The 25,415-nt window shown below is 36.1% G+C and overlaps 2 protein-coding genes and 1 long non-coding RNA gene across 3 annotated transcripts; 1 reads left to right on the top strand and 2 right to left on the bottom strand.

Annotated features, from left to right (window-relative positions):
- Positions 1–1,529: 1,529 nt before the first annotated feature.
- LOC114581002 lies at positions 1,530–2,330 on the bottom strand. The gene is made up of 2 exons (XR_003702803.1): positions 2,189–2,330; positions 1,530–1,990 (listed from the first exon to the last, which is right to left on the bottom strand). It is a non-coding gene; the product is annotated as an uncharacterized LOC114581002 (long non-coding RNA).
- On the top strand, positions 2,175–3,337 carry LOC110104726 (uncharacterized oxidoreductase At4g09670). The gene is made up of 2 exons (XM_020833955.2): positions 2,175–2,639; positions 2,714–3,337. The coding sequence occupies exons 1-2, from the start codon at positions 2,175–2,177 to the stop codon at positions 3,335–3,337; spliced, it is 1,089 nt and encodes a 362-aa protein (XP_020689614.2).
- A 1,311-nt stretch (positions 3,338–4,648) lies between these two features.
- On the bottom strand, positions 4,649–21,730 carry LOC110104720 (4-alpha-glucanotransferase DPE1, chloroplastic/amyloplastic). The gene is made up of 12 exons (XM_020833949.2): positions 21,697–21,730; positions 18,203–18,339; positions 17,959–18,117; positions 17,778–17,854; positions 16,923–17,062; positions 16,765–16,796; positions 16,604–16,678; positions 16,458–16,530; positions 16,117–16,205; positions 15,866–15,910; positions 15,599–15,751; positions 4,649–5,066 (listed from the first exon to the last, which is right to left on the bottom strand). The coding sequence occupies exons 1-12, from the start codon at positions 21,728–21,730 to the stop codon at positions 4,962–4,964; spliced, it is 1,119 nt and encodes a 372-aa protein (XP_020689608.2). The 3' UTR covers positions 4,649–4,961.
- Between the last annotated feature and the right edge of the window lie 3,685 nt (positions 21,731–25,415).

The following is a 25,415-nucleotide window of genomic DNA, read 5'->3' as shown; positions in this document are numbered from 1 at the left end:
GTTTGGTTTTGGCTTCAAGCAATTTCCTCAACATGTCTTCGACCACGACGAATTTTTCCTCCATCATTTCATTGACGGATGCAATTTGATTTTGAAAATCAGCAATCTTCTCCTCAAAATATGCTTTGAGTTGCCCAAGTTCTCCCTCCAAAACTTTCACTTCCGTCCATTGGTGACGTGCTCTGATACCAATTTGATAGGAAACACTTATAGATCTCAAGTATTTCTTATCAATCTTCAGAAAAAAACAATAATTTAAAAAAAAAATCCACACAAAAACCACAAAAATAGTAGAGAATTTATCATTTGATGAAAGGGAAACAAAAAATAGCAAGATACAATTGATCCTCTATTCGAGAGGAAGATCGATCTCTCCCAAATCTCTAGACGCCATTAGAGCCCAAAGGAAAACCTAAATCTAGAAGATCTCAAATTTCAACCAAATTCCATAACCCTAGGAAAACAAACTATTTAATATATACAATCCAAAAGGAAATCTCTAAGTAGTCCCTACATTCAAAATTCTCTCCTAACTCCCTCAAAAATCCTTCCTAAATTGCTTTATGGGATTTGTGGTTCGGTCGACAACAGAGACAGGCGGAAAATGTCCGCCTGTTTAACGTAATCCGGTCCATACGAGATCGACTGGATCAGTCTAACTTTCAAATCAAATTTGATATAGATAATTTATCAATTGCTACAAGGCTAATCTTATGGCTAAAGGCTTTGAGAAACATCTCGGCACGGACTAAAAATAAACATTCGACCTAATCATCAAGCCAACAATTATTCGGCTCATTTTAAGTATTTCTCTTGCAAATTACCATCCACTCAAATAGCTAGATGTCAACAATGCCTTTCTTCATGGCCGTGTCATTGAAGATATATACATGTGCCAACTCTAAGATTATATGATCAAAATAATCCTACTCATGTGTGTCACCTACAACGAGTTTTTTATGGACTCAAACAAGCTCCTTGTACTTGATATCAATAGTTTAGCACTTTCTTCTATCTCTTGGCTTGATTAATTCAAAGTCAGATGCATAACTATATTCACTGCCAGCATTTTTATACATTATATATTTTAGTATACATCGGTGATATTATTATCATAGGAAGCGACAGCCACCTTCTTCAACAAGTCATACATCATCTAGCTAAAAAGATTTCTATCAAAGATATGGGAGTCCCCCCCTCCCCAACTTAAGGCCTTTATCCATCTCAACACAATTCACACAAAATCTCTTAGAATGAACCAATTTGGCCCATGCAAAAGGCATAACCACCCTCATGTCTCCAAAATCCAAATAATATACATAACAAATTAAAATGGATTATTGATGCTCTCATTACAGCATAAAAAACAAGAATATTCTTAGTTTAATTTAATTTAAAACAGCCCCCATTTATTTAATCAAAGCACAAGAAAATTTCTCCTGTTCAGGTTCATAATAATTTTATTTTATACAAACGATCATAAATTTATCTCATCACATCACGTAAAATAATATATTACTGTGACAGAATTTAGCTGTAATATAGTTTCTTGCTGGCATTATTATTATTATTATTATTATGAAAAATTTAGCCAGAATAATTTCTGTATCACTTTCCTCCAATAGAAGAGAAGCAGAAAATTAAATTACAGCTTGCTTCCTGAAAAACCCACTTGGGGCCTGCGATGTTCTTTATGAGGAAGCTAGCTGACAAAGGAAGCCCATAGCTTTCGCCGCCGGCCGATTGCTCATTTTTTCTGAATCGCAGATATTATTATGTAAACCCTAAACAGTAAAATAATCAATGATTTGAACGAGTTGAGTCTGCAGCATCGCTTCAAGCTTTATCAAAACAAGGAGAAAATTTAAGAAGCCATTTGCCACTTGGGAAAAAAACAACAAACACGTTCTCGCCTCTTTTCCCAAGCGCTGAATCATTTGTTCCAAGGCCGCGGGTTCGGCTGATCTGTCGTTTGGCGTCCGGAATGAGGCTAAAAGGTCGATGACATAAAAGATTGAATTAGAAATGATCAATACTGAAAACTATATTTTAATGATTAGGTAAATTTTACCACCAATAAGGAAATAAAATATGATTCTTAATAATAAAAAAAAAAACTTGCTCTGCTTTGCTAATTCATGTACGTAAGAAAAGAGCAGAGGAGCATAGAAAAGATGGGAGAACCTACCCGATTCGGCATCATGGGATGTGCAGGCATAGCGCGCAAGGTTTCTCGAGCCATCAAGCTCTCCCCAAACGCAACCGTGGTTGCTGTTGGCAGCAGAAACGCCGAGAAGGCTCGCCGCTTCATCAAAGATAATGGCTTGCCGGAGAACACGCAGGTCCACGGCAGCTATGAATCTCTACTTGATGACCCCGACGTCGATGCTGTGTATATGCCACTGCCCACAAGCCTCCACCTTCGATGGGGAGTGGCCGCGGCCAGCAAGGGCAAACACATCCTGCTTGAAAAGCCCACCGCACTCTGTGTTGCAGAGCTTGACCAGATACTCCAAGCCTGTGAGATGAACAACGTGCAGTTTATGGATGGCACTATGTGGATGCATCACCCTCGGACCGCTAAGATGAATGAGCTCCTACGCCAACAACATTCCGATCTCTTTGGCCAGTTGAAGATGGTAATCTCATTTATCGATCTCTACTCGTCCTTGTTTTACTATGCTTTACGAGCAGTACTCATATTGTCCTACAGATGAACATCATAGCTAGCTTCTATGCAAAACCTGATTTCCTCCATAATAACATCCGAGTGATGCCTGATCTTGATTCCCTTGGCGCTCTTGGTGATCTTGGTTGGTATTGCATCCGGTTTATATTGTGGGCTGCTGACTATTGCTTGCCCACAACTGCTGTTGCTTTTCCCAACCCTGTTAAGAATGAAGCTGGTCTTCTTCTCTCATGCGGGGCCTCTTTACATTGGGATAATGGAACCGTCGCAACATTTCATTGCTCCTTCCTTGCTCACAGAACATTTGAAGTAGCAGTCGTTGGATCAAAAGGAACTTTAACGCTGAGTGACTTTGTAAATCCTTTTGACGAGAATTCTGCTTGGTTCACCTTTGCTTCTGAATCTAGTTTTAAAGAGCTTGTTGATGGATGGAAGCCATCATTGCCCACTAATCATGTTGTTTCCACTGAGCTTCCACAAGAGGCATGTATGATCTCAGAGTTTTCAAGATTGGTTGGAGCCATTAAAGATGGATCAAAGCGGCCGGAGATGAAGTGGCCATCTATAAGTAGGAAGAATCAGATTGTGATGGATGCTGTGAAGGATTCCATTGACAAAGAATCCAAGCCTGTCGAGATTGTAGCCTGATGATGCAACAACAAGTTTGAGTTTTTTTTTTTTGTTTTTTTCAAAAGCTAGTTTATGCTAATTAACAGGACGGCCCCTTGAGCAGGTTCCAGATGCTGTAATTTTCTGTCGTTTGCAAATGTAGTCCAAGTACGTTTCCATATGAGAGGAAGCACCCCCTTTTTTTTTTTTTTTTATAAATGTGGATAAAATAGTGTTAAACAGAATTAAAAGGAGGAAAAATTGGATTAGGATATAAGACGCCGTATGATAGGTGATTGATTAATTATGTATTAGCATCCTCTCACCGTGGGAAAATTATTATGTACGAAATCCGAACGTGTTCGGAGGCGAATCCAAGCATACCACATCACCGGGGTCCACTGCATCCGGTGACGTGGCACGTCCAAATTCGTCTCTGAATACATTCGAATTCTGCACAGAATAATCTCTCCTCACGGTGACCCACTCACTGCCAAGAGATGTCATCTCACCTTTGTCAAGGTTGTCAGCATTCAAATCTCTACTACCACTATTTTTCCAGATGAAATTATCATTAATATTAAGGGAAAAGACATCTCAATTCTTATCATTTATGAGTGAAAATCACCTGCCTGCTCCTTTGAGATACTTCTGCACATGACAACTCAACTTGTCCAAAATCTCTTATCCCTCCCCCAAACAGCAACAAAAAAATCAACATCATCTCACCTTTATTGCTCCCCCCCTCATCATGGACGCAGCATAAGTTGAACAAAATGGTGATGCCACCGTGCTGTCTCCTTTAATACCACTACTACTAATATCACTCTTGAAGTGCAAACCCAAGATAATACCATCCATATCAACAATCCTTGCAGCTGAGTGGAGGTTCGGAGGCGGCCGGCAGGTGGAGGTCCGGATTTCATACCTCCACCATGTTAAATAATGCCAATAACCCACCAGACCCAAATGTCAAACTCCACCGCTGGGACTCTAATTGCCACTATTGTGTCCACCACCTCCTCCTTTGTCAATATCCTGATTGGCAGTTCTCAACAAATAGACTCAGATGTAGTCCACATTTCATCGTTTCCATTTTTGTTTAGAAAACTTTTGTGCCCTATGCATTTATTCTATAGTTTTAGGGTTTATTTTTCATTTATAGAATTACATTTGTATTGGCTGATGTATAACGCTAGTTTTACAAGGTCTTTTTGATTTTTCCTTTGTCACTTTGTAAACAAACATAAAAGTTAATTTTTAGCTCTAAATCAACAACTTATTAATTACTAGTCATCTTTAATTAATGTGTTCTTTAATGTTCTAACTAAATACTTTTTAACACTCAAGTTTAAGCAAAGCAGAATATTTATCTAATAAAAACGCAAAACTCCATTGGAAGTTCAAAGTTTGATTTAAGAAAATGAACCAAAGGCATCACTTAATCAAATTCTTACAAGAAACTAGCGAACCAAACACAACTCACTTTATTCTCCTTTCTGCTGACTGCTGAGATGATTAACTAACAAACAAGTTCCTGCTGAGTGGCTAACATTTCTCAATCGTACTTCGTAGCCATCCATCTAATCCGAAGAAGATAGCAGCAAAGTTATTTTGTCCTCATTGAAACCGATAAGATGAATGGTCATTAAATCATTAAAGCTCATAGCCTATTGTACAATGAGAGCAAGTCCCGAATCCTATGTGCCTCAGGCTCCAGCTTGTCAAAGCTTAAACCGCTAGGAATTCTCCAGTTCCAGTTTCCGAACTGCAAACAACATTGAAATAACGCATGATTTTCTAAAAATGAAAAAGAAAAATAAGACAAACTTCATTGTTAACCAAAATATTATACATATTTCAGCTCTCTATGCTTTGCCTGTTCATCAATATCATTATGTAATGCACATCCTTGCATTGGAACTTTTATTCCACTTTCTTTTCTTATATTCTTTTACATTTAAAAATCAGATAAACTTCAAAATAATCCCCCAATTATTCGTATATTAATCAAATTTAATCTTAAAATATCACACTACTCCTTGATCCAAAATGTTCATTATTACATCCATTTTAACAGTACTATGTTGGTCATATTCAATTTGATAATAGGTCAATTATATATTGCCCATTAACATATTCAATTTGATAATAGGTCAATTATGTATTGCCCAATGTTAATGGCTTTCATGCACAGCGTAGACAAATTATTCTCAATTTCCGAATAGCTAATACATTGTAGATATATTCGAGGATATACTCCTAACCCTAAATAGCAAACTTTTAGACGCTCTCCTAAAACTCTAGGCCCACCAAAAGCAACTATAACCATTTTTTTATTAAATTGAAATATTTAAGTCATTCTTTAGAAGACATTTTTCCAGCTAGATACCGGTCTAAAAATGATGCTGCAGTTATTACTAGCTAGATAAATGTTTCCCAAAAATTCACTTCACCGACAAAAATCCTAATGCATTACATGAATTGGAAATTTCTATAGATTCAAGACCATATTTTTAACAAATTTATAGTCAAACTGATGGGGACATCAGATCATCATGAAAAGTTTATCAGCGACGTGGCCGCCGATCTACGGCCATGATCGAGTCTTTATATTTTTGAGTCGATGTATTTTATTTTCATGCATTTTATTATTTGCTTATGTGTGTTTTATTATTTCCCGTTGTACCACTTTTTATGGGAGTTGTCATGTGTAAGTCTAAGGGCATTTGTGTCATTTTATTTGGAGTCTTTTGTATGAGGCTATTTAAAGCCCCCTTTGTATTATTTTGAGGTTAATGAATTATTATGCAATATTTTTCCTGCACTTGTCTTCTTGGAGCTAATGAGAGCTTGAGAGAGAAAGAGAGTTAGAGAAAGCTTTCCAATCTTATGAATTTAAATTAGGAAGTTTCCTTAACTCTCCAAATCTCCCTCCCATCACCCATGCCTGCTGCCGATCCCTATGGGAACAAATTAGGATTTATTTCCTAATGATTCCATAAGCTCATTTGGAAATATTTCCAATTACCTCTTGTTCCTTTGGCTGAATTTTTCCGGACCCGTAATGCTTTTAATTCTTTCCAATTTCATTCATTCTGATTGGGAAAGGAATTTCCTGTCAATTCCTCTTTGCCGCCACCAAGCCCACCCCATACCCGTCTCCTCTCTTTTCCCAAATTCCCTTCCTTCTCACTAAATCTTCTCTTGAGAATTCTCTGCATACAGTTTCTTCCAATTGGCTTTCCTCTTCTCCTTGGAGAAATCTGAGATTTTTCTCTCAGATCTTGGGCCAGAAAATCTAAAAATCTTTTCAGATTTTGGGAAGATTGGGATCACTTCTTCAGTCCACTATGAAGAGAACAACTTAGTTCGTCGACCTTGGATATTCGTCAAGAGAAGTTGCTATCGTGGAGGATCTCCACGTCTCCTTGAGCAAAGGTTTTTTCCTTCTTTCACTTGCATTTAATTTCTTCTAAATCTAAATTCTCAATTGGTTGATTGTAATCACGAAAGCGCCTTCAATTGCTCTTGCCAAGCCTACTCATTTGTAGGAATTGAGTGTATCTTCTATGCATCCTACGTCTCGTTGTTAGATTAGAGATTTAATTTGAAAACTACTATTCTGTATTGCTTCTATTTTCTTAATTATCTTGATAGTTCAAACTCGGAGCATGTGATTTAGCCTACGCAATTGATCCACTCATTTGTTTTAATTGTCGTTTGAAAATTGCTTGTAATTTTGTTCAGAAATTATTCTAATCTATTAGTTGTGCAATGCCCACATGACTCCATAAGCATGTCATCTAAGCATGTCCTACATCACAAACTAAATATCTAGACATGACGAACCCAATGACCTTAAAAGTGATCCGATCATAATCCAAATGTACCGAAAAAAATATCTCGAAGTATATTTGAAAACTTCGAGATATTATTTGAAAGATCTAATGATCTTCAAATCCTGCATGCACACAGTCAAATTGAGCATCTCAACAAGATGTATTCAATTAGTTCAAGATCATTCAATTATGAGGTTACAAGAGCATGAAATGCTTAATAAATGGTCTATGATTAAAATATTTAAAATGGGTCATTTGATGGAATGTTATTTATAGAATTTTGGCCAAATTTATCAAAATGTCACATCCAAAATATTATAAATAGATCTTATTCTACACATCAAAGAGACTAAACTAGATATTAGAGATAGTTTGAAGATAGGAAAAACTTTAGAGCTCTACCCAACATTCAAACTAGATAATCATCGTCAACCATTAATTATTGTTGCTCAACTGACACCGCCAAACCACTGCGCTATCGAGTATGGAGGTGAGGAATGTAGATAAAGGCACATGAAAAAAGAAGAATTATGGGATGGATCTATCCATAGTGCTCTTATATTATCTTAATTTAGAGTTGTAATAATAATAATTCAAGTTAAATCAAATATACTGATATACCTAATAAAAAAATATCCTATTCCAATGTCCTACCAAAATCTGCCCAAATCCCTACACAACCGCCCAATCCTCTGCCAAAATCCCATCCAAAACCTGCTACAGTCGCCCATTCCAGCCAAACTGAGGAATATAATATAACAAAAGTAATAAAAAGTTCCTAAACTAAATACATATCACCCTCATTTCCTCCCAGATCAACTATCTACCTTACCCGAATTCCAGTCCAACAATTCTCTCGCATAACTCCTGACCTCTCCTTCTCTGCTCTCTCCCCCTCTCGTTCGCCCTCTGTTTCTCACACCGATAAGGAAAAAAATCCACCCGCCTAAGCTCCTCCCTCCTATTGTTCATGTAGGGCTGCAAACGAACCGAGCCGAGCCGAGTATGTGAGTGTTCATATTTGTGTTCATTTAATATCAGCTTGTTCAAGTTTGGTTCATGTTTGTTCGAGCTTTATTGTTTGTGTTCATGTTTGGTTCATTTAAATTAATGAGTGTTCATGTTCGGTTCAAGTTCAGTTCATGTTCAATTCGTTTAGTGCTTATCGAGCTTTAAACAAACAAGCATGAACGAGCTATAAACGAGCTCTACTTTAGATGTTTAATAACTTAACAAACGAGCTTTATTGAACTTCCTAACAAATGATTACATCAAGCATGTTCACGAACATATTTAACTAATTTTTTTAAACTATCAAACAAACCGTTCATGAACATATCTATGAACAAACACATTTATAATAAAAGTAATTGTCTATGTAAAATGAAAATAACATTAATCAATATGAATATATTTTTAAATGAAGCTTACATGTTGCATATTCTATAATCAAATATTAATTACTTTTATCGAGCTTATTCACGAGTTCAAAATCGAACACGAATCGGGCTTTTTTCGAGCTTCTTATCGAGCTTAATGCCGAGCTTGTTCATGAGCTTTAAACGATGTTGTTCGCGAACATAAATGAGCTGAACACATTAGCATTCAAGTTTGTTTATATAAGAATCGAGTATTTAAAATAATATTCAAGTTTGTTTGTTTAGCTAATTAAACGATCACAAACGAGCTTTAATCGAACCGAACAACGAGTAGCTCGTCGAACGCTTGGTTCGCTTGCAGCCCTATGTTCATGCAAAGAACCACTCCCAACTGGCCTCTCCGCACTCCAAAGGCTAAACCGACCCCACGCAAATCATCACACAGCTCATTTTTCACTACCAAACCACTACAGAGCCCTCTCCATCCCTGCTCTTCATGAAGTCCAGCTCTCTACCCAAGCACCTGCACTCAACTCCAATACTACTCTATTCCACTCTCTTGACCTCCTACAGCTAGAGTCAATGCCTCCCTGCTATCCGAACTCCATAGCTCTCCGACTCCCCTCCTCTCTGGATCGCAAGAAGCATCCCAGCAAAACACCCACAGCTCCTGTGTTCTCCAACTCCAAACCCGAACTCCCAGCTCCTGCACCGATTTTCCAGCTACAAACAAACACCAGCAACAAAACTCCACTAATTCTAGCAGAACCCACATATATTCCTACCTTTGGCCCAATAACTATAGCCCATTCACTCACTCACATTTTCGCCACTTCTCTTGCCAAGCTCGCTTCTAAAAGCCCACAACATTGCTTTTGTGCCACTTCCAGTCAAAACTCATACAACATTTCTTTTTGTAAATTTTCAAACAAATTTAAAATTTTTTGCAAAATACTTCTTCAATTTCTTGGTTATTTAAATCATATATTTAATGATTAAAAAGATTTTTAAATTGAAAAAATAGGTGGGTTTTTGTTCTAGCAACACGCAACTGTGCACGTACGCATATAACATTAGAGATGCTAGCAACGGCCAACTTAGCTCATTTTGACTGTGATGTTGAGCCCGCATGTGCCTATTCCACTATGTTTTGACATCTTTGACTGAATTTTTAAGACTCGCAAAGCCCACTGGAGCCTCTACAACAAAGTACGAAAATTTTTTAAGAATTCACGGAAAACTTTTTTTTTTGGCTAATTCTCTCCCATATTGATACGTCAACTTCAATAACAACAACAACAACAACCTTGCCTATTTAACACTGCACCCGGGCGCCGGTGCAGCGGCCCTTGCACACTTGTCACTGTATTCAGGCCATACAGCGCGTCGCTTCCAGGGGACGCCCTAGCATTAACACAATTTCTAAAATTATATTGAAGAGATTTTGCTTTGTTCATGACCCAGAGAGGTTCACGATGATGTCAAAGAACTGATAGTGCCTCAGAATGTTTTCAAAATTATAATATTATGCAGCGAATTTTATAAGGACTTGATGTCTACTGTATGATGATACGGACTTTACAATAACAACAACATTTATCCCACTACGTAGGATCAGCTACAAGAATCATTTTTCTCCATTGTGTCTCATTAAGAGTCAAATTCTCAATTAAATTTAATAAAAAATATCATTTCTAATATTTTTCTAGCAAACTCTTTTTATATCTATCTCTACCTTTCTTAACATAGGACAAATCCAATACATCTACTCTCATAATCGGGTCATTGGAAGGCTGATGTTTTGTGTCAAACTATCCAAAGCAACTCTCTCTAATCTTAACTGCCACTAGAGCTACTCCAACCCTTTCACGTACACCTAATGGAGAGTTAGTTGTACCCACGATACTAATTTCGCATTGTCTCTAAGAGTGAAGCCACTCATCCACCTGAGCATTCTCATCTCCGCAACACTTAACTTTATGCTTCTCTTTTAATGGCCAACATTCTGTACCATAAAGCATTGTAGGTCTCACCACCATCTTATAGAATTTTCCTTGAAGTTTGAGGGGTACTTTTCTATCACACAATAAGGCCGATGCATTCCTCCACTTCAACCATCAAACTTGAACTCTACTAACAATATCACCATCTATTCCACCATAACTTTGAACAATAGATTCAATATATCTAAAATGTGTACTCTTATTAATGACTTGATCGTCCAAAGTAACAATTCCCCTGCCAGAACTAGTACTGCTAAAATTACACTCAAAGTATTCGATTTTAAATCTACTCAAACAAAAACCTTTAGACTCTAAGGTTGACTTCCATAATTCAAGTTTTCTTTCAACTCTCTCTCTAGTCATATCAACAAGAAAAATATCATCAGCAAAAAACATACACCATGGAGCATCCTCTTATAAATGTTTAGTAAGAACATCCATGATTAAAGCAAAAAGATATGGCCTTAAAGCTGATCCTTGATGTAATCTAACTAAAATAAGAAAATACTTGGTCAAACCATATTATATTTGAACGCAAGTAACAACTCCTACATATATATCTTTAATGACTTGAAATTATTAACTCTTTTCTTTGTTTGGACTCTCCAAAGCACTTCTCTTAGAACTTAATCATATGCTTTCTCAAAATCAATAAATATTATATGCAGATCCTCTTTATTCTCTCTTTAGTTCTCCATCAAACCTCTAAATAAATGTATAGCTTTCGTAGTAAATCTACCCAGCATGAATCCAAATTGATTTTGAGAAACCTTAGTATTACATCGTAACTTACAAAGACTTTGACATTCAAAAACTAGGGAGCAAATGCTACATCTCCAAAAAAATTAACTTGATTGAAATGAATCTTGATGCATTATGTGTATTGAAAACTTTTGAAAATAAATTCAAGACCATTCAAGATCAAATTTCAACAAACATATAGTTGACCTGAACATCTAGATAAGAAAAAACTCAATGATATTAAGTGATTTGAACAAAGTAAGTGAATCTATATCAAGCACTCGAAGTATATTTGAAAACTTTGATACATTAATTTAAGGGCCAAATGCTCACCATGCATGCTTATAATCAAATTGAATAGCTCAACAAGATGAATCCAATGAGTCCAATGTCATTTAATTTTTATCTTATTAAGACACTTAACGGAGGCCTTCTGATGACCCGATTAGGAAAGCTGAGGTATTAGATTCGACTTATGTTAAGAAAGGTAGAGGTAGACCTAAAAAGACTTGGTTAGAAAATATTAGAAATGATCTTTCTTTATTAAATTTACATGAGAATTCAAATTTTAACCGTACACAATGGCAAAAAAGGATTCATGTAGCCGACCCCACATAGTGGGACAAAGGCTTGATGTTGTTGTTTTTATTGTAAGACGCTTAAATGCAAGAAAAAAAAACTTATGATCAAAAGATTTAATATAGGGCATTTAATGGGGTGTTATGAAATGTTGTCCAAATTTTACAAAAATGCAACTCCCAAAATATAATAAATAGACCAATATTCTCTACATGAAAGGGATCTATATTTGAGATTGGAGATTTGATGAACACTATAGCTCCACCCAATGTTCGAAGCTGATAATCATCGTCAGCCACCACATCGTCCAACTATCGGCATCGAATCACCATCATTGTTTCACCATCATTGTCGTACAGTGATAATCCATTCCTCATCATCCGACCGTCATTGCCCGACCATTGGCATCTGATAGCCATTGCTCAATGATCATTACCGGCTATCGATATCTAACCATCATTACCCGACTAACATTGCCCACCAGCATTCATCATGCCACTTCTCCTATAATCTTTTTCACAATTTCAGGTCTTCGCTTAGGAAAGATATACGTGCGAACCACGTTCTCACAAGCTTATGGTCCTTATTTTCTTGAGGTAGATTGGATTTAAAATTTAACCAGATTTATCCTGAGAGTAGTGTTAACATTTATTTAGATATGAGTTCTACTTCCTATGAGCGCAAACCCTCATAGTTAATTATCACTCCTAACGCATTAAAAGAGCACTCTTAATTAAGGATGAAATATATTTAGTTTGTGTAAGGAGTGTGGAAATATGCAACAGTGTTTTAATCTTAATTATAGGAGATGAAGGTACACTCGATCAAGATCTCATAGTTCCGTCATCCCGGGTATATAGTGAGTTTCAATTTACCAACACAAACAATCATTAATTATAGTGTCCAGAGAATCTGATTAGCAACCATGAATTGTCTCCTTTTAGGGATCCTGAGTAAACTAAAGTATAGAAATATGGATTTTAATTTGGTTTGATTTGGGTTGGGACTTATGGCACTGCTTAAGAGTTGCTCGTGTGATTGGATTTGGATAGGGACTAACGACTTTCATTTGAAAGTAGCCCCAATAATTGGATTTGGATAGAGCCTTACGATTTTCATTTGAAAATAGCCCTAATAGCAGGCCATACAACCTCTATTAGAGGTGGTCCAAAATAGCGGGTCTTACAACTTAGTCCTATAGACTAAGATACTCAATGATTTTTTTTATATTTTGATAAGTCTTATGGCTTCTAAATTTAGAAGTTGTTTGATGACAGGTTTTAAGACATAGCCCTATATGTTAAGTGGCCCATATAATGGGGCTTACAACCTAGCCCTATAGACTAGGATGCTCATGTGAGGGGTCTAGGACTATGTTATTACCTAGATATTTCTCTCAGAAGTCGGACTTACGACTTCTATTAGAAGTAACCGGTGTGTTAATCAGGGATTAGGGGTTAGGTTATTTTTGCCTAAAAATTTCCCCTAAAGTCAGGCTTACGGCTTTCATTGAAAGTTGTCGGACGACATTTTATTTATTTATATATATATATATATATTCTAGGAGCTAGAGCTTGTAGTTGTAGTCTTTGTCATGAGCTGGAGCTCACTAGAGGTTTGGAGCTTGCTAGGAGCTGGGTTTATATTAGGATTTTTAGAGCTTTTCTTTCAGTTTTATGTTTTTGTTAGCTTTCTTAGGAGTTTGTTTTTTAGTGTGAATTATATAGACACTTTGTGGAAAAATATTTAATTCCCATACTTTCTTTTATTTTGTTTTAATTGCAAAAATTAATTAGGTTAATTAATTAAATTTTAATTTTAATTAAAGTTAAATTTTAAATTACTCAGCTCTCTAATTAAAAATGTATTTTAAAAAATGTTTAATTAATTTTGATTTAATTATTAATATACATTTCATTTGCTTGATTAGTTTGAAATAAATTTTAATTTAAAGTATTGATTTATTAAAGTTTGATTAAAGTTTAATTTATTAAAGTTTTATATTAACTAATCAGTCAACATTATTAACTAATTAATTATTTCATTAGTTCCATTTTAAATTAATTTAGTTGAATTAATCAACTTAAATTAAGTTCTCAGGTTTAAAAAGATTTAATCAGTTAATTAAAAGATCACTTTTGACTTTAAGTTAATATGATTGAATTATACATTGAAAGCTCTCAAAAAATATTTCTCCAAATTTTCAAAAAAAATCTACTAAGTCCCGTATTTTTGGGAAAATTTTGGCAACCTCCAAGCGTCCCCTTATAATCCGCCTAACCGAAAATATTAATAATGATTGAGGGCTTCAAAATATTGTTTGGTACCAAAAATTGTGTTCTAAAGCTCTGATTGACAATTGTTGATTGCAACATCTGATTTTGCCAAGATTACAAGCATATTTTTTACTTTTTTATTATTGAGGTTAATAATAATATAGAGTATAATATTATTATTATAATAATACACATAATTTTCTCGTAATCTTCTTCCTCCCCTTATTGTTCCAAATCAAGAAAGGTTTTGGGAGGTCGGTTCTTCGGCTTCGGATACGCATAAGCAGTTTGACGTGTGTGAGGAAGCAGTTTGATCGTAGACGAACAAGAGCAGTCCGTATGTGCTAGACGGACAAAGCCTAGTTTGCTTGGTTTACTGAAGGAGACCCGTACGCCGGTGGGAGGATCGGTTAGACGTGCAAGGGTCGGCTCGAACGTACAGGAATGAGAGAGGGATTGGGTCGTTGGGCTTCATTCACGCAAAGGGAGGAGACCGGACGAGCAAGCAGGCTCTATTCGTGTCTGCGAGATAGCAGACTAGGGCAGGACGGGCATTGTTTGCATAGAGGGGTGGGGCTTGGGCTCCGTCCACGTAAATCAGAGGCAGGTAGGCGGTGCCGAGTCAATTGTGGGAGATCCCGTCCTTACGCAAGCCTTACGAGCGGAGGCTGGGTTCACCGAACTCGCAGGCGACGAGAGGAGGTCAAGCAAGAGAGCCAAGGATTCGATTGCAAAGTTTGCGTAAGTTCGTGTAAAACTCCTCTTCGTTTCTTTTGCTCTATTACACGAGACAGTTATTTTAAGATCGTGTGATCATGGGAACAAGTGCCCCCAACTTTGCGATCTCATCTTCTTCAGTTGTGGAGAAGAGAAAACTTCTATGATTTTCACAGATATAGTGGATTATTTCTGCCTCATGATTTTCCCTTTTTGAGTTCCACTTTAAAACTCTGATGATTTTTCTTTTATTTATGTATGTGCTAGATCTTCATACAAAATTAGGACATAAAGCTCTCTTTCTATCCATGCAAATTTTCTAACACAAAGTATAAAGTAACTGCAGCCACTGTTGATCAACTAACATTGTTAGATAGCCATCATCACTCGATCGTCATCCTCCAACCACTGTTGCCCAAATAACATCATTAGATAGTCGTCATCATCCTCACACTATTTTTACAATCTCTACAACAACCATAGGAAATTAAGCAAATGCTCTCAACTTTGTAATCTCATTTCTCTAACTGTGAAAAATAGCATACTTATAACACTTCAAGTATATAGTTGACTATTTGAATGAGGTCGTCCCATGTTTTTTATACTTTTCGGATTTTCCACATAAAAATTCTGACATCTTTTACATCCTTCTCTTTTATTTGTATATATGTTAGATCTTCTCGAAAATCTAAGATATAAACTCTATTTAACGCAACAAGTGTAAGCACCTAAACACCAAAAATAAACAAAGAAAATTGGTCACCTGAGTTGCTGGTGTGTTCATCCTAGCAGAGGATCCCAAACCCAGGATGTCTTGCATCGGCATTATAGCAGTTCTAGCAACTGAAGAAACTGCTGCATGAATAAGGACCCATGAAATCTTAGCATCTCCGCTCATCTGAAGGTATTTATGCACCTGCGGGAAAATTCATTTGTATCACTCGAACCAGAAGAGAAAAACATGCATGATTGATGTGAACAAATAGCCAAAAAGTCTAGTTTTAAAAAAAGCTAAAGTAAATACACTAACATGATACTTCTCCTCTTCCTTCAAGCCTTCCCACCAACCCAAGGCCTGGAAAATACAAATTCTTCATGGAAATATAAATGGGCAGGAAAACATGATTTTCACTGAAGTTATTCAGCGTAGATAATTTCAACACAATAAAATTTCAAATGAATAGGGGCGTGCTTCAAAAAAAAAACAGCCAATGAAACTTCTAAGATAACATTAAGATTCCTCAGTATAGCGTACGGACAGAATTTTTTGATGACACTTACTGTATCATTATCATGGGTTCCAGTGTATACAACTTGATCTAGCTCATGATTATGAGGCAAGTGAGGGTTATCTGTGCCACCACCGAAAGCTAGAGAACATGACGTATTAGAAATGGAATTCAACTTAGGCTTCGTTTGGGACGGCTTTCTTATTGTTTCTTAAAGTAACTTTTTAGTATAAAAATTAAAACTTTTGTAATAAAAAATTACTTTAAAAAATAATAAGAAAGCCATCCCATACAAAGCCTTAGACTAAAGCCATACTGGGGTAATATCTATGAAAGAGAATGCATGATAAATATCCCCGGCACAGATCATGTTAATTGCTAGAGATAAATTACCAAACTGAAGAACTGCCATTCCAGGAGCCCCAATTGATTTCCTCAACTGAATCACATCCTCTGTTATTACACCCTATAAGACGCAGCAAGAGTTAACAAATGAAATACTTTTGGATATCTAAATATAGGAATTTTCTCACGCATACCAAATCCTCGGCAATTACATTGATTTTTCCAACAGCTCCGAAAATGGCATCAAAGAAAGCTTTACCTGGTCCAGCCTACTGTCAGTTAAACAATAAAGCTATGCATTAACCGCAAACATTTCCTTAAGAAAGAAATAGAAAGAATTTAATGCCAGCCGTACCTTCCATCGTCCAAACATTGCAACTTTTGCCTCTGAAAATTATAGATTTTAATATAATTTTTTTTTCCTTGAAATTTGTTTTTAAGCATAGAAAAGCAGTACTCGGCAATATCTCTGGCACTAGAATATGCAATTGTGCTGCCTATAAATTGACTAACCGGAAGGAACAGCCCAAAAACCAGCTAATCCTCGGAAGTGATCTATTCTAAATTCATCATATAAATCAAGTGCGCGCTTTATTCTCTGTATCCACCATGTATAGCCACTATCCTCCATTGACCTCCAATCATAAAGTGGACTGTCAATAGCAGAACTATATTAGAGAAAGCAAACTTCACATTTGAATACAAAGCAGCAAGTAACCAAATCCTTCCAATAACAAGGCAAAACAGTTTCCGAAGGCATTGTGAGGATGCTAGGAATTTGAGTGCATTGAATGGAAAAAAAGGATTGAAAAAATCTAATCAATGGAAGTTGATTCATAATAAACTAACAACTGGTTGATATTCCCTTTTCCTTTCTTTCAATTCCTTTCAATTCAGACAGTCTTAAACGATTCTGATACAAAATTTCATAAAAAATAAAACCAGCTGAAGTGCTTAAGTTTCCTGCGAACGCTTCATCCGAAATTATTTCTAATGCTTATATGTTTAAAGCCTCAATGAGTATTGACATCACATTACCAACCTAAATAATCCAGTTTCTAGCACTTTGTCTTAGGGCAATGAGAGGCTCCAATTATCAAGGTAATTGTTAGATTCTTGGGCATGCTTGTCAGTAAGGCGCTACCATGAGAATCCAAGAAGAGATAAAACTGAAAGGAACAATAATGGTCTTGGCAATGTTATATCAAAAGAAAATTTGATTATGTTGGTCATGGTTGACACAATAAATAGACCAAGACAATGTGATAACAAAAGAGTGCAGAAAAGCAGTTTAAGAATTGTTGAATGGCATCTGATAAGGCAGCATTTAAAAGAACAGCTCAAAATACTTGTTTAACAAGTGTATACCTGCCCCATAGTTGACCAGTTTCACTGAAGGCATCAGGAGGAACGCCACTAACCAGAATTGGGAAGCCTTCCCTGTTCTATAATTCAAACACAAGGTGATAAATTTTATCAAGAAATGCTTTTCTCATCTAATCGAGGAATAAAACATCCTTTTTTGTGAAGTACACACCAAGCTTCCTACCAGTAAAAATGACCTTTTGTTTGCCCATACATCTGCACTATGATGGCCAACATAAATTGGCATGTCACCTATAATAGTAATTCCCAACTCATGAGCATGACTGCGTATTTTCTTCCACTGCTTTTGAAATAAAAACTGTTGAGCTATAAATATATAGATCTGCATGAAAAGTAAATTCACATGAATGGAGAAAGTACAAGAAACTGTTAGATTTGGAAGTGTGCTTAGCTTTTATGCTTCTTACAAACTCCTTGTTGCTTTGCTGTACATCCTCCAAGGCCCCAAGATGCCGATTTTTAAGAGGATCAGGCCACTCATCCCATGAAAATGTATTGATAACATGATCAATTGCAGAGAAAAGTGCCGCATCTTCAAGCCAGCCTTAAAACACGAGAAAAACAATGTAAAAAGAACCCACTCAACATTTTACCAAATACTAAGAAAATGTGTAGATAGCTATTCATGATTCATTCAAGTAATTCACGTTTCATCCAAGATGGTCAAACAACTTCAGAAACATGATAAAGAAGCCAAAAATATATGTTAAATTGCCACGGTCTTCAATCAGATAGGCCACAACCTTTATTTGTCAATCTTTGTTTTCTAAAATTTTAGAATCACAACCTAAGTAAAAATATACTTAGCTAACAACATTGTTCATGAATGAATGTCAGATGAAACACTCACAGCAACACTCAAAATGGTATTGTATATAATAAAATGAAAAAATATAATTTCTCTTTTTTTAAAGCTTCATTCATATTTAAATGAAATTTATGAATAAAGAAAAGCTATTGAGATGAACTTACCCGACTGTTATGAATCCACCCCGACTTAGAGCATACTCTTCCTTCAAAACGTTGGGAAGAGAATTTAAATCATAGAACTGTAATCCGGGACAAATTGGCCTAGTGGAATGGGTAAAATCTCTCATATGATAAGTTTAAGTTGTGATAAGGTGCTGGAAATGAGGGAATGAGGTTGTTATTTGGTGTTGAGGTGTGTAAAAATAGTGGAAGGTAAAGCGGACATAATCATGAAAGTTTTAGGGAACTTACAAAGAAACATAAGCCTTTAACATGAGATGAAAGGATTAAATAGTATTCACTTGTAATAATCTGAAATTTGTGAAAATGATATTAAAATGAAAACCTAAAAGATCTGAAAAAAAAAAAAAGAGCTGAAGCATTGCGGCATATGCTTGCGAGCAAAACGGCGCTGGGAGGTGTGGAAAAGCGCCACTGCGACGTTGAGCTCTCTGAAATTTTTGGAAATAATTCAACGCAGTGATATTGAGGTGGTGCTAGGCACTAAAAATATTTTTTAATATAATTTCTCAACTAAGCCACCCCCTCCCCCTCATTTTGTGTGTGGTCGAGCAAGAGATGGAAGAGGAGGAGAGAATCAGATAGAGAGAAGAGAGAGATGCTTCGAGTTGTTTCTATACTTCACTCTGGTTAGGAAAAGTCTTCTGATCGTCATAGGTAACCCAAATCCGGCTTCTGTTCTCAATGATTTCAATTTATTAGATTTTCTCTATCCTAAAAGTGATTAAAATGCATTCTCTCATTTTAATGAATTTTCACCCCATAACTTTTGATATGTGATATATACCGTCCTCCTAAGTATTTTAACTGATTGATATTGAAATTTCACCGAGTGGCATTGATTCTATGCTATTTAACTAAAATGGATGGTTTATTATTAATTTATAAAATAATGAGGAAGTAATGTACTACATTTAGACATGTAATATGTGACATACAGTAATTTACTGTTCAGTTAGGTCAACAAACATTTTTTGCATACCACAGACATACTGATGAGTTTACTGATAATTGCATTGATATTTATTTGATGCTTGCTATTATGTCCTATATGATTTGAGATGTGTGAGAAAGGACAATAATGACTGTCTGAAAATAATTGATTGATTCACGTTGAATGGAAACATATTATCCTATATAGGAGGGTAGGTCGACGGGCTTTCCTTAAAATGAAAGGTTTGCAATGAAATCCTCATGATATAAAAAAGAAGGCCCAAGGAGATTGATTAATATGATATGATATGCCAACAGGCAGGAAGTAATGACTGCTTACATGAAATTCACTCGACCGAGTTATGATATGTGATATAAGACTCATTCCTATAAATAAGATTGATATGATTGAGATTGGTTCTTGTAGAGTTGGCCTACATGACTGGATACAAGAAAAACACTAAAGGTAGCCAGGTATCCTATCTTGCTTATGTTACTTACATTGATACATTTCTAGCAATATCCATATGGTAGAAGCATATATGATAGATTGCATATATGACATGACATGTTATAATCTATACATAATATAGAATATGACTGATATAGGTATGTGACATAACTAATAAGACTAATACAAGGGCATATTGTATATAAATATATGAATCACTTGTTATGAATTATATGATATACACAATATATTTCATTGATATTGGGTAGACTGCATTGGGCATGATACATGATATGCATACAAAACATATACACTGTACGACATGAATATGATAATAATGAGTATGGATTTCCTATGTGGATATACGAATTATATGAACTAAACTATTTTGTAACTAGTAACTGAAAGGTATAGAAATGATAGAATCGATTAAATTTTTATTTCGTTATTGATCACACTGTTCATGAGATATACAATTATGCATATGGTTATTACTCATATGACATGATACTATTCACAGTGACTACCACTGTGGGCTCCAAAAATTCGGCCCCGGCCTCCGCCCGTTGCTTTTCTTCAGGGGAGTTTTAATGGATTTAAGTTATGGGGTAAATTTTAGGAAGACATATGGGTTTGTAGATAAGACACTGCCCAGAGATTTCGCCCTAATTTTGTGAGGACTATATGATCTGAGTTCTGGTTTCCTATAGGTGCAAGCCCCTATAGTTAATTAACCCTCTCGATAACGAGAGAGAACTTTCGATTAAGGCTAGTTGGTAATCAGATTCATTGTATCCATAGATGCGTAGTATCAGACATATAGTAGCAATATGGGTTTGGGTATTTGAGTGGGTTGATATTTAAAATCGAAAATTTCACCATCTTGCGCTCAAAGCGGATGATGGGGTAATGGATGATGAGCCCGATCAAGATCCCATGGTTCCGTCATTGTGGTCTCTGGTCTGCTTAGTCAGAGGAGGTAGTCGACCCAACTGATAAAAGGATCCTTGTTGACAACCATGGGTTGATTCGTCCAAAGGGACCTTGTAGACCTAGGGGGAATGTTTGTCTAAGGGGATAAATTTGAATCCACCTTAGCTAATAGAGGGCTTTGTACCCTATCGATTATATCGTATTATTCATATCTTAAGGATTTGATGTCATTAAGGAAAGTATTGGTCTGGCCATAACCGGTATCTCGTGGTGCTATTTGGAGTAAAAAACACTCGGTTCAGAGGGGCCCGGGTCATAACCGTTTATTATGCGGTGCCATTTGGCGGCAAAACCGCCAGTCAGAGGACACATACCACGTCCTTATTGGCAAGAGATTATTTGATAATGGATCCTAGTGATATTTTCGACTAGGCATTAGCTCTATGTGAGCTAAAATAAATTTTAATTTGTCACTCGGCAAACTATTGCGGAGGATGAATGGATTTTTGTTTTAAGCGCTTAGATGGATTATTTCAATTTTAAATATTTGAATTTGGATGATTTTTTAGATTTTGGGTGGCATTTGAAATTAACCCATCCAGTTGAGATCCGTATTCAACACGACCATCATCGGGGTATGGGGCCATTTTCATTTGAAAATATTTGTATTTTGTAAATGAACCTTGTCAATTCTGTCGAGCTAAAAATAGAGGATCGGATTTCGTAAGCTTTATGCCTTTGTTGATGAATTTTCTTTGTTAGAGGCCTTGAAGGCCTAATATGAATGTATTAAAATAAATATCCTGGTCGACCTTGCAACCGTATATCTATTTAATTGTTTGAGCCTTGTCAACCCCTATCTACCTACACAAGAGGATCATGCTAGAAGTTGAGTTCATTTATTGACTCGCGCAGCATCCTTAGATGTCACGTGTGTACAAATAACATGCTCTCCGAAGCCCATACGGGTGTTTAGGGGCATTTTATAATTATTTGATGAACCCTGACAACTTTTATTTATCTGCTTATGAGGATCGGGTTCAAATTTAATGACCCGCGCAGCATCCCTAGACGTCACGTGTGTACCCATAACACGCTCGTCAGGGCCCATGCGGGTTTTGTGATTGCATTTACCCCTCGTGTACCTATGTGTATACAAACCACGGTGCATGTATAGGGGCATTGTTGAAATATTTGTAAATGTCTTATGTTTGCTTACATGGATGTTAGGGATCCGATGGCATTATTATCTAGATGTCATGAGACACCTCATCATCCTGATGTTGACTCCCTTTTCTCGTTCACCGGGAGGTATTTCTTGAAATCAGTGATTGATGCCTTGAAAAGAATTCCTTTCAAGATCTACAGTATAGTAGACCTCTACAAGATGTAACGTTCGTAACCACATAGTTGGCTTTCAAAATGAATAGAGGTATCTAGGTGCACTTGTCATTTCTAGTGTTCGTGGATGTCATAACTGTTTTCTTCCCAAGTATAGAACAACAACAACAACATCAAGCCTTTATCCCACTATGTGGGGTCGGCTACATGAATCCTTTTTCTCCATTGTGTCATATTAAAAGTCAAATTCTCGTTTAAATCTAATAAAGAAAGGTCATTCCTAATATTTTCTAACCAAGTCTTTTTAGGTCTACCCCTACCTTTCTTAACATAAGTAAAATCTAATACCTCTACTCTCCTAACCGGGTCATCACAAGGCCGCCGTTTTATGTGACCAAACCATCTAAGGCGACTTTCTCTAATCTTATCTTCTACTGGAGCTACTACAACCTTTTCACGTATATGCTCATTTCGTATCCTATCTCTAAGGGTAAAGCCACTCATCCACCTGAGCATCCTCATCTCTGTCACACTTAACTTAGTATTATGCTTTTCTTTTAAAGGCCAATATTCGGCACCATAAAGCATTGCAGACCTTTTTCTCTATATTTCTCCATCAAACCTCTTAATAAATGTATGGCTTCCATAGTCGACCTACCCGGCATGAATCCAAATTGATTTTGAGAAACATTAGTATCACGCCGCAACCTATGCTCCATAACTCGCTCCCATAGTTTTAAAGTATGACACATTAACTTAATACCTCTATAATTCGCACAATCTTGTACATCACCTTTATTCTTAAAAATAGGAATTAACACACTCATTCTCCACTCATCTGGCATCTTCTTAGTCTTCAAAATAGTATTAAAAAGTTTAGTAAGCCATGAAATTCCTTCATCTCCTAAGCATTTCCACACCTCTATTGGAATATCATCAGGTCCAACAGTTTTTCCACCCTTCATTTTCTTTAAAGCCTCTGTAACTTCAGTTTTACTAATACGCCGATAAAAACATAAATCTTTATTTTCATCTAGGGTGCTAAGGTCACTATAGTCAATCTTATTTTCACAATCTTCATTAAAAAGTTTAGCAAAATATCTCATCCATCTTTGTTGAATATCATCTTCTAAGAAAAGTATTTTTTGATCTTCATTTTTAATACACTTCACTTGAACTAAATCCTTACTACTCTTATCTCTTTGTTTGGCTAACTTATACATATATCTTTCTCCCTCTTTAGTATCTAATCTATTATATAAATCACTAAAAGCTAATGCCTTTGCATCGCATATTGCTTTCTTAGCATCCTTACGAGCCACTTTATATATTTCCCAATTATCAGAATTTTTAAAATTAAACCAGTTTTTATAACAAAGCTTCTTATTTTTAATTTTTTCTTGCACATTAGGATTCCACCACCAACTATTTTTACTATTGGGAGCTTTTCCCTTTGATACTCCAAGGACATCTTTTGCAATATTCTTAATATCACTAGCCACTTTTTCCCACATAATATTAGCATCCTCATGCACAGACAAAATCTTAAGATCTAAAATCTTATTTCCAAAAATATTTTTGTTAATATTCTTTAAATGCCCCCATTTAATCCTAGAAAAAATTTAGAACACCAGGAAGTTTAGTTCGAATTTGCTCAAACATCTATTCCATTATGCTAGAAGGTGCCCTTTTCCGTACATCGAGTTATCTTCATACTCGACGTACTCGCAACATCTCAATCACCGTTGTTGTGGGTGTTCATAGGAGATTCTTTGCAAAAATATTTTTGTTAATATTCTTTAAATGCCCCCATTTAATCCTAGAAAAAATTTAGAACACCAGGAAGTTTAGTTCGAATTTGCTCAAACATCTATTCCATTATGCTAGAAGGTGCCCTTTTCCGTACATCGAGTTATCTTCATACTCGACGTACTCGCAACATCTCAATCACCGTTGTTGTGGGTGTTCATAGGAGATTCTTTGTATTTACAACATCTCAATCATCACTGCTATAGGTATTGTATTTACTTGTGTCCACAAGGGTTCATTGTACTTACGATATATCCACTGTTGTTATCCACAAGTGACTCGTATTTATTTACAGGGACCGATTGTATTCACTACGATCTCTTGAAAGTGTTCATAGAAGAGCCATTGCTACTGCATCATATCCACCTTTCACCAATCTCAGGTGGTATTTGTGTCTTGTTGGCAATAGCAAATTGCATGCAAGTTATTGATGTTGACTTCAAGGCATTACTTGTGAGAACCAGAAATATTCATGTAAATTAATATTAATAGTTGATCTCTATTAATTATTCAATAGTCTAAAATTTTAAACTAATGTTAATTAGAAAATAATCCTAATGAATGAATTAAATATAAATTCCGTTTACACTCAACCAACCAAAAGAATGCATCGGTTGGCTCTTCACATTAATTGGAAAATGAAGTGGGATGGCAGTTGCCTTGGGTCCCACTTCCAATTATTTATTGTAAACAAACTGACTGAATAGATAAGATTCCACCGCACAGTTAATGGAGTAAGTTTCGGACAGTGCAAAGAAAAGAATTCGGTTACAGTGCTTTGGAGAAGAAATAGTATAGAGCTGAAGAGCAAAAAGTCACTGAATAGCCGAAATCCAATAGTTCTTTTCTTTGTTTTGATATTCATAGAAGCCAACAGAGTTCTTTCTCTGTTTAGCCGCAAGCCAATTGCTGTAGGAAATCGTCACAGTGCTTGCATTCACTGTAGCTTTATTCGGTACATTGCTGGAAGAGGTTCTTTGGGTTACGGTAGACAAGGGCTTTCGGCACAGTGTTTTAAACACTGTAGACAGCATCAAAAATTTGCTGTAAGAAGAGCCGCGCTGTTGTGAATAGTTGTTCGACACGTTACTGTGAAGAAATTTCTGTGAAACAGAAATTAAAAGGAAGAAGTGTTGGATGCAATCAGAAGATCCAATAATAAG

This window comes from Dendrobium catenatum, unplaced genomic scaffold (assembly GCF_001605985.2).
Source record: "Dendrobium catenatum unplaced genomic scaffold, ASM160598v2 fragScaff_scaffold_133, whole genome shotgun sequence".
NCBI lineage: Eukaryota > Viridiplantae > Streptophyta > Magnoliopsida > Asparagales > Orchidaceae > Dendrobium > Dendrobium catenatum.
The sequence above is the reverse complement of the archived record's forward strand: the minus strand, read 5'-3'. Positions and strand labels throughout refer to the sequence as shown.

What these genes read in the sequence shown, in the direction of transcription:
- LOC110104726 (XM_020833955.2), top strand. Translation starts at nt 2,175, where the DNA reads ATGGGAGAACCTACCCGATTCGGCATCATGGGATGTGCAGGCATAGCG. An exon ending in TCTTTGGCCAGTTGAAGATG is followed by an intron (nt 2,640 to 2,713) that starts GTAATCTCATTT and finishes ATTGTCCTACAG; the next exon opens with ATGAACATCATAGCTAGCTT.
- LOC110104720 (XM_020833949.2), bottom strand. Translation starts at nt 21,730, where the DNA reads ATGGTCGTGTTGAATACGGATCTCAACTGGATGG. An exon ending in ACAAAAGGTCATTTTTACTG is followed by an intron (nt 17,855 to 17,958) that starts GTAGGAAGCTTG and finishes TTTGAATTATAG; the next exon opens with AACAGGGAAGGCTTCCCAAT. An exon ending in AGGAAGAGGAGAAGTATCAT is followed by an intron (nt 15,752 to 15,865) that starts GTTAGTGTATTT and finishes ATTTTCCCGCAG; the next exon opens with GTGCATAAATACCTTCAGAT.